The sequence below is a fragment of the Eulemur rufifrons genome, chromosome 6 (assembly GCF_041146395.1).
Source record: "Eulemur rufifrons isolate Redbay chromosome 6, OSU_ERuf_1, whole genome shotgun sequence".
Taxonomy (NCBI): Eukaryota; Metazoa; Chordata; class Mammalia; order Primates; family Lemuridae; genus Eulemur; species Eulemur rufifrons.
Window position 1 is genome coordinate 96,508,388 of NC_090988.1, and position 9,430 is coordinate 96,517,817.

The 9,430-nt window shown below is 53.8% G+C and overlaps 1 protein-coding gene across 1 annotated transcript; it reads right to left on the reverse strand.

Moving 5' to 3' along the window:
- Positions 1-1,777: 1,777 nt before the first annotated feature.
- On the reverse strand, positions 1,778-3,654 carry CST6 (cystatin E/M). The gene is made up of 3 exons (XM_069470153.1): positions 3,366-3,654; positions 2,280-2,405; positions 1,778-1,945 (listed from the first exon to the last, which is right to left on the reverse strand). The coding sequence occupies exons 1-3, from the start codon at positions 3,603-3,605 to the stop codon at positions 1,862-1,864; spliced, it is 450 nt and encodes a 149-aa protein (XP_069326254.1). The 5' UTR covers positions 3,606-3,654; the 3' UTR covers positions 1,778-1,861.
- Positions 3,655-9,430: the final 5,776 nt, after the last annotated feature.

Sequence of the window (9,430 nt, forward strand, 5' to 3'; positions counted from 1 at the left end):
TAACACTGAGTCAAGCTCATGCCCAGTCCTGGCCCAGGGGGTTCCCCAGCCAAGGAGGGATTTTCCACTATCTACAACAGCTGTCTCAGGTCTAGCAGAGGCGAGTCCAGGGTGCAGGGCAGGCTGGAGGGAGTCAGGAGTGGGTGCCGAGGGGCGGTGGACAGTTCTGCCAACCACCCCCATCTCTGGGCTGGACCAGAGCCTCCAGAGCCTCAGGACAGAAGCAGCACCTCCCTCCCTTGCCTGGCGGAGGGCACTGGCCCAGGGCGCAGGAATAGACTGTGCAGATGAAAGTTCATCTGGGATTTGGGCACAGATTCCAGGGGCAGAGGCCACCTGGCAGGCATCTCTGGGCCTTTCCTCCCCCCACCTCACACATTCATTCAACAAACATTTCCTGCCACCTACCCTGTGCCAGCCCCATGCTGGGGCCTCCTACTTGCTGGCACATGGGAGCCCTTCCAAGCAGCAGCCCCCACATACCCTGGGCTGGATGAGCTGCCACATCTGACAGACTTGAGCAGAAGCAGGGCTGGATGTTGTCCCCTGTGTCCCTGACTCCTGTCAAATGCAACCACTCCCCTCTTCAGACTCCCCGGTGGGATTCAGCATCTATTTCCTTCCTCCCCATGCCCACCCTCAGATGGCCTCTGAGGGCAGAGGGCAGGGTCTGGGAGCCGGGCTGCTGCTCACCAGTGGGTGTGAGGCCGTCACAAAGGAATGGCTGCCTGCCTGGGCCTGATGGTGCAACACCTCGTGCCCCCACGGCCGTTGGCCCAGGTTTGGGTGTGTGCTTGTGTGTCTGAGGAACACCTCTGCATGTGACATGCGGGTCTTTGGGTTGTGTGTCTGGGGCCTGTGTGTGCCTCTCCAGGTTATTTCTCTGGGGTGTGCTGCTTCCGTGCATTTCTGCTTGGGCTTTGGAGTTGCTAGGCTATGTCTGTGTTTTGGGGGGGTATATGGTGTCTGGCAGCATCTCAGCGTGTGTTGTGTGTTTCTGTGTGTATATATCTGGTGTGTTGTGTTTTGGGTGTGGAGGTGTGTATATAAGGAGTATGAATTGCAGCCACAAATTCAAGTGTGCAAAAAAGGTTGCAAGTGCTTTCTTTAAATGACATTGAATTGAATGTATTCCCTCATCCCTCTTGTGGGCAGTAGATTTGAGCTTTGTCCCTCTGGGATCCCTGTCCTGCCCCTTCCAGGAGACTTTGCAGAGGCAAGGTATTGGAGTCCCTCTGGTGTGTGGCTCACAGTGTGGACTTGAGAGGCACTGTCCCAGCCCTCATGGTCTCTTGGCCTGCAGGGGCTCTGCCATCATTGGGCCACATGCAAGCATAGCAATCATAGGCTGGGAGCTCAGCCTCCTGGGGCCTGCCTGGCTGAAGCCACCACGTACCACCCCTGAGCTCCTCTAGGGTGCTGAGAGGGCACAGAGCACAGGCTCCTCCTCAAAGGACTCACGGATACCCTACCAGCCCTGTTCTAGTCTTGGGGCACCATCCCTCTTCTGCGACTTTGCCTCTAAGACTTACCTCTAAGACCACTGGGAGTCTCTGGCTGTGTCTGGGGGCTCTGGAGATTTGTCCCTCTCTACCTTCAATGCTGCGGTATTTGGGGGACTCCAGATTTGGGGGCTGAACCCTGCACCCTCAGCACTATCTGGGCTGGAACAGCAGAAGCTCAGCTGGGGGTGGTGTGGGTGGCCTGTCAGCACAGGGTGGGGTGTCGGGAGGAAGGGGGAAGCACTCAGAAGAAACCAACAAAAGAAGCAGCGCTGGCAATTTATTGTGACAGATGTCCATGGACCTGAAATGCCCTCTACCGAGGCCGCCCGCCCCTGCCCCGCTCCTGATGAGGACTATTACACCTGCACGCAGTTGTGCTTTAGCAGCTGGGAGGAGTTCTGCCAGGGAACTAGTAGGATCTCAAAGTCACAGCGCAGCTTCTGTGGAGAGATACGGGGGAGAAGGGAGGTGAGCCCAGCCCCGGCCCACTCACTGCCAATAGCCAGCCCTCTGCCTGCCAGTGCCGCTCTGGGGCGAGAGAGGGGCAGTCACTGGCCCGAAGAACATCAAGTTAGATGGCAGGGGCTAGATCCCAGATCTCTGTAGCCAACTCCCCCACTCCCCAGGGAAGCCACAGCTTCCCTGCTACTCCCCATCCTGGCCTGGAGGCTGTCATCAGAAGGCCAGACGGGTCCAGCCAGACCAGTTCGGGCTGGATGACCTGAGGGTCTGAGGCCCTGCAGAGGGCTGGGGCCAGGGGTGCTCGGCTGTTACCTCCTGCTGCGTTCCTGCGGCCAGGGGGCAGGTGGTGAGGTCGATGTGGTCTCCAGCAATCCTGTTCTTCTGGCAGGCTGTGCTCTCCATGTCTACCGTCAGGTAGTACTTGACGCCAGCCACCAGCTGGGGACGGAGGGTGGGGGCAGGTCAGGGTTGCCTGGAGACAACCCTTGGTCCTGCCCTCTCACCTCCCTCCACATTGTCCCATGCCCCCAGGACACATTCAGCACTCTGGCCTGGGGGTTTGGCCCTGGGGTGAGGATCCCCAGGAGAGGACTAAACCGTGCGGGAGGCTGAGACCCACTTGCACACAGCTTCCCGAAGCAGACATGCCATCGGAGCTGCCTACTGTCCCCAAGGGCCTCCCCTCCCCGCCAATCCACCCTGTCAGAGCAGGGACTATGGAGGCAAGTGAGGTGGGTTGTGCAACACAGGAGGGAGTCTTGTGTTCCTTTGAAATGTAGATATTTTGTCCACTATGGATTTTTGGAATTATTTGGTTTTTTGAGTTGGGGGGCTGTTTTTTGTTTTGTTTTAGACAGGGTCTTGCTCTGTTGCCAGGGCTGGAGTGCAGTGGCATCATCATAGCTCACTACAACCTCAAACTCCCAGGCTCAAGTGATCCTCCTGCCTGAGCCATCCCAGTAGCTGGGACTACAGGTGGTGACCACCACACCCGGCTGATTTTTCTATTTTTTGTAGAGATGGGGGTCTCACTATGTTGCGCAGGCTGATCTCTAACTCCTGGCCTCAAGCAATACTCCGGCTTTCGCCTCCTAAAATGCTGGGATTACAGGCTTGAGCCACCAGGCCCAGTCCATTAATTCAGGTTTTTTAATACAGGGTGTCCCAAAAGTCACCCTACATAGGAAAATGGGAAATTATAGCTCCTGTTGTATTGGGACATTGTAGCTACAATTGCCCATTTTCCCTATGTATGATGACTTTTGGGGCACCCTGTATTGTAGGAAAATGTTATTTTGATTGTTTGTGTGGCACCTCCTTCACCTTGCACCCTGGCAGCGCCCCTGGCCTCCCGCCCCTGCCCTGGTTCTGCCCTGGCTGTGCCCCTGCCCCGCTTACCTGCCGCTCCGCCTTAATGATGTGCGTGTCACGAAAGTAGTAGAGGCTGTTGCTGCCCATGTTGTAGCTGGCCACGGCCGCCTGTGTCGCCTTCTGAACCTGTGGGTCGCTGGGCGACAGGTCCTGGCGTTCTCCGAGCCAGTGCCCCTGCGGCCCGGTCCGGGCGTCGCAGGACAGCGCCAGGAGGCAGAGCGCGAGCAGGGCCAGGCCCATCGACAGCGGGAGGTTCGGACGCGCCATGGTCGTCAGTGCCCAGCTCGGGGCCCGCGCCGCTTTTACCGGCTCAGCGGCCCTGTCCGGCCCCGCCCCACGCCCGCCGTGCGCCCCCGCGGGCCCGGAGCTGGGGCGGGGCCTGGAGGCCACTGAGCGCCCGGCCAGCCCGCGCCGCCCGCGCTTTCCCTGCGCCCCAGCTCCTGCGAGGCTCGGGGAGATCCCTCGCGAGGCTGAGGGGGCAGCACACAGGCCCCTGTGTACCCCGAGGCTCCCTTGCCATCCAGGACACACCCAGTCCGGGAAGGAGAGGATGGCGACAGTCCCCAGCAACAAGTGCCACTATAGGGACAGTTCACAGCAGCGCTGTCCAGCATGAACCACAAACAGCAGCTATTATCCAGCTCTTACTATTGCTACATTTCCTAGTCGTGTGACCTTGGAGAAGTTATTTAACCTCTCACTGCCTCAGTTTCCTCTTCTGTAAAAAGGGTGTTGTGCGGGGTCCATGAACTGATACAGGAAAAGTGCTCAGAAGAGGCCTGGTGCTATATGGACAGCAGGTAAGTAAGAGACATTACTGCACTGAGCCCGCATGTCCGACTCCCACAGCCAGCGTGAAGTGGCAATGACTCATGTCCCTGCTTTACAGAGGAGGAAACGGCACAGAAGGGAGAAGTGGTTTGCCCAAGGACACCAGCTGGTAAATAGTAAATGGTGACACTGGCTTTTGAGCCCGGGCAGTCTAAGTCAAATCTGTGCTCAGACTGAACCCAAAGGATAAGAACGTGTTAGAAGGAGGGGGCTGTCACACCAGCTCTGCCATTTTACTGACTGGGTGACTTTAACCAAGTCCCTCGACCTCCCAGAGCCTCAGTGTTCTCATCTGAAAAACAGTGACAATTCTTATCTCCTAAGGTCCTTCTGACATTGATGCCTCAAGACTGGGTCACCTGTAGATAGAATGAGTATGTGCTGAAGGTACCAGCAAAATAGGGGGCCCATAAGGTTTTTGAAACAATCCAATGATTAATATATAAACAGCAGCACTGACGCAGTCAACATGGGAAAAGTTTGGATTTTGTTGGAATTCCTTATCTGTGTATCAGAATGCAGCACGGCTCACACTTTTTCCACATGCTGCTGGGGGACAGGTGTGGCGCGTATTATCCTTGGGGCACTAAGATCTTGTCAGTGCTTAAAGCCTCCAACTTAACTGGGGCTCGGAAGAGCTACTAGTTATAGTACCCGACAAACAACTGGTGCTTAGTAAGTGGTAGCGACATTGTGATGAACAGTGTAAGTAGGCATCAAGCATATCACACGTACCTCTCCAATGCTGGGCCTCTCAGAATCCGGTGCCACGAAAGGAAGTGATTTCTCACACAGAAACCTGGGCCAGAGCTGGTCACTGCCCAGTCCAGCTGCCGGCCTGCTACCCCACCCCCCTCAGCCCAGCTGTGAAAAACAAGCCCTGCCACCTCCCTGGCATTCCAAGGAACAGTCACAGGCTTCTTAGGGCTCAGGTGTCTGCCTTAAAGGGACAGACTCCAGTTTGTGGGAAAGGCCCAGCAGGGGTCCTGAACTGAGGGAGCCTGTAGAGGAAGAGGCCCAGCATCACACAGGGGCGGTGTGGGAGAGGCAGCCCCAAGGGGCTCCCCCAGGTCTGCTCTCCTGTCACTTGGAGCTCAGCCATGGTCACACATATCTCCAACAGCTCCCTGGAAAACTAGCCAAGGCCCAGTCTCTGACTCACCAAGAGCCAATGGTGCCCAGCTGACTGGCACTGGCAGTGTCCCTACCTGGCACTGCTTCGTGCTGATGCCGAAGGGTCTCTTGCACCATAACCTAAAAGTTTCCAACGACTTTTCACCCACTGGCTAACTCTCACAAGCACCCTGGGGTAGTAAGCATTATCTTCATTTTGAAGATCAAAAATGTTAATCAGAGAGGTCAGGACACTTGTCAAGGTCACATGGCTAGAAGTGGTGCAAGTGAGAATAGAGAGAGGGGGAAGAGAAATTAACAATTACTAGGCTCTGTGCCAGAACTTGTGCCAGGGCTTTGACACAGGTTCTCTCACTCTCATAACAGTTCTGCAGAAGCAGTGATTACTTCTTTTTGCAAGGAAGAAATGGGAGGTCAAATGGGAAGGCTCAGTAACAGGGCCTGCAGTGGCATCCATATGCCAGTGACATCCTGGTGTGTGAGTCCCGGGCTATTCTACAGGGATATGAGGTCTGCTGTGCCAGGGTGGAAGGGCAGGGGGGTTCCCTGGGGGTGGGGCATCCCTGGGAGGACTTTCCCAGAGCCTGGACTCTATCCTGTCAGGACCACTCTGGCTTCCAGAAGGAGGCTTGGACCAAGCACGAGCTTGAGGTTGGCCACAATTTTGCTGTGGCCCAGACATCCCAACCCAGGTTGCCCACAGCACCCCTCTCTTGCCCCTGGCCTGATGGGTCTTCATGACCAGGGTAGGGCCCTGGGATCAGGTCCTCCACGGCCTTTTTGCTGCCCCCCAAACCTCATTCTTTGAACCTTCAGCTGGGAAGAAGATATTTCCTCCTCTGGGGCTCTGCTCCTCTTTCCCTGTCACAACACATCCTAGAAAGGAGACCTTATGGCAAGATCTGTGATCCAACAGTGACTAAAGTTCCCCTCTGTGGAGGAGCTCTCCTAAGTGCCAGGGGCTTTGCATTGATGAGCTGGTTGAATCTTCACAAGCTGCCCTGGCTGACAGAAGAGGAGACTGCAGCTCAGGGTGGTGAAGCAACTTGCTCCATATCACACAGGGAGGAAAGGCCCAGAACTAAGCCTAGCTGACTCTTCAAGGCTGCCATCAGTCAAGGCTGGGAGTGACAGTAGAGAGCCGCAGTCCCTGAAGAGAAGGGGGCAACTTAGAAGGGGACTGACCGTCATGAGTACCTACCCAGAGCCTTCCACACCATCTGGGCTGCCCCTGGGCTGGGTAGAGAAGGTGTCTTCGGCTTGTGTTGGTCCAGGTCACCTCCCCCCTACTTCTTTTCCAGCAGCAGCAGGATCCCTTCAGGGACCCAGAGTGCATGGGTTGGGTCCACCCCAAGCTCTCAGCTGGCTCTGAGCACTCATAACTAGACTGGCTGAGGGGGGCAAGCTCTGACTGGGTAGGGCAGATGGTGGAGCAGGTGGTGGGGTTGGGGGAAACTAGGTCAATATTTGCTGACTTCCAGGCCCACTAGTGGGTGGCCCACTAGTGGGTGGCCAGGTACATCCTGTTGGGCACTGTGGGCTGACACTTAGATAACCTGACTCCTGCTCTTCACCACCCAGCTCTGCTTTCTGCTCCAGCATTTCAGGCCTTGGTCCCTTTGTCCTGCCAGATGAGTCAGGGATGGATCTCCGAGAGGTCACACTGTCAGAAGGTACATTCTAGATGTCCTTGTCACCTGCTGTCCCAGGACTGAGCCAGGAACTCGTTTGGGTTGCAATATGAGCCCAGATAAAGGATCCATGGCCTGCCAACCTGTCACAGGCACTGCCTGAGCCCCAAGGAAGGAGGTTCCAGCCCCTCCAGAGGCAAAGCCTTTGGGTGGGCCAGGGAAAGGCAAATGACGAGGAAACAAAGCAAACACACGACTTCTAGGGTTCCACCAAGGTCCCAGTGCCAGAGCCAGGGGAGGCAAAAGCAGGCAACCAGTGTGGGCAGGAGCCACGGGCAGGGCTTCGTGGAGGGGGAGGGGGTCTCCATTACCTCACAGAGCACCAGCAACGAAGCAGCAGCATCACAGCTGAGGCGTGGGGAGGCCATGACCCTGCCACGTCCCCACCTAAGCACACTAGGCTCATGTGACAGCATCACAGCACAAGGGTTGAGGCTGAAGGCACTCTGAGTGACCCTGGACCCATCCAGGAAAACATCAGAAACACAGTAGTCTGCAACTCCAGGGAGACCCCTGGTTACCCCCTCAGTCTGGACTTCAGACTAGCACCCTCCCAGGAAGTAGCCTGTAGCACAAGCTGGCCCTGCTGTGGCCACCTCGTGTCCCTTCCGGGGAGGGCCACTCACATTTCACAGACCCAGCCTTGCACTGAAGCCTCATCCCCACTAATAATATAGTTTCTGACTTGTCACACAGTTGTTCTAGGTCTTTCGTTTTCCTTTTATCCTTCTATTGAGATGTAGGTAATATACAGAAAAGAGCCCAGAACATTCTTGTTCAATTTCACAAATTACAGAGTAGGTATTATCAACTCACAGGTCAAGAAATAGAAACTGCCACTCCCTCCCCAAACCTTCCACTCTTCACGCTCTCCTCCCTCCCTCCCCCAGAGATCATCACTATTAACTTTTGTAATATGCATTTCCTTCCTTTTCCTTCTAGTTTTACCACCTAAGTAGGGATTCCCTAAGCAAGAATTTACATTTCAATTACCTAAATGAAATCACACTATTTTGTTTTGCTTCATCTGCTCAGCACTGAGATTCTTCTGTTGTACACAGCTGCCATTTGTTCATTTGCACTGCCATATAGTGTCCCAAGGCATGAATGTATAATTACTTATCTATTCCAGTATTGATAGCCATTGCAGCTGTTCTCTGTTGGGAGCTATTATTATAAACCAAGCAGCTGTGAACACTCACATAGGTCCTGATGCAGGTGTTCGGGAGTTTCTTCCAGACACGGTCCTGAGAGTGGAACTGCTGGGTCACAGGGGTGTGTCAGGTTTACTAAGTAACACCCAACAGTTTTCCCAGAGTGTTCATGGCCATGTACCCTCCTACCAGCCGGGTATCAGTTCCTATTGTTCTGTGTTTTTTTTTTTTTTTTCGGTTTTTTTTTGAGACAGAGTCTCACTCTGTTGCCCAGGCTAGAGTGCGGTGGCGTCAGCCTAGCTCACAGCAACCTCAGCCTCCTGGGCTCAAGCGGTCTTTCTGCCTCAGCCTCCCTAGTAGCTGGGTCTACAGGCATGTGCTACCATGCCCAGCTAATTTTTTTCTATATATATTTTTAGCTGCCCAAATCATTTCTTTCTATTTTTAGTACAGACGGGGTCTTCCTCTTGCTCAGGCTGGTCTCGAATTCCTGAGCTCGAGCGATCCTCCCGCCTTGGCCTCCCAGAGCACTAGGATTACAGGAGTGAGCCACCACACCTGGCCCTGTTGTTTTCTTATCAACACTTGGCAATTTCTGACTTTAAAAAATTTTTGCCAATCAGATGGGTGTTAATGGCATTGACACTTCTGATTACTAATGAGTCTGAGCACTATGTCACCCTTATTTACTATTAAAGGATCTTCTTTTGTGTCTGCCTTCGTGGTCTTTCACTCATTTTTCTGTTGTCTGCCTTTTTCTTGATTGCAATTCTGTATGTGCTCTAGATATACTCCTTTGGATTTTCTCTCTCTCTCTTTTTTTTTTGGAAACAGGACCTTACAGTGGCCAGGGCTAGAGTACGGTAGCATCATCGTAGCTCACTGCAACTTCAAACTCCTGGGCTCGTGCTCACTTCGGCAACACATATACTAAAATTGAAACCCCTGAGCTCAAGCAACCCTCCTGCCTCAGCCTCCTGAGTAACTGAGACTACAGGTGTGTGCCACACTTGGCTAATTTGTTTTAAATATTTTGTAGAGACATGGTCTTACTACATTGCTCAGGCTGGAGAAGTTTCTAATATTAACGGAGCTGAATTTATCAACTTAATTTTTTTGTACCCTGAGATCATGAAAACCTATTTTCCCAATTTCTATATTTGTGTTTTAGCATCTGTCAATCTCATGACATCAAACAGTAAACTTTATGAGGAAAATTCTGTTTTGTTTATACTGTAAGAGTCACTCTTCAACGATGCTCTGATGAAGGAATAAATGCCAA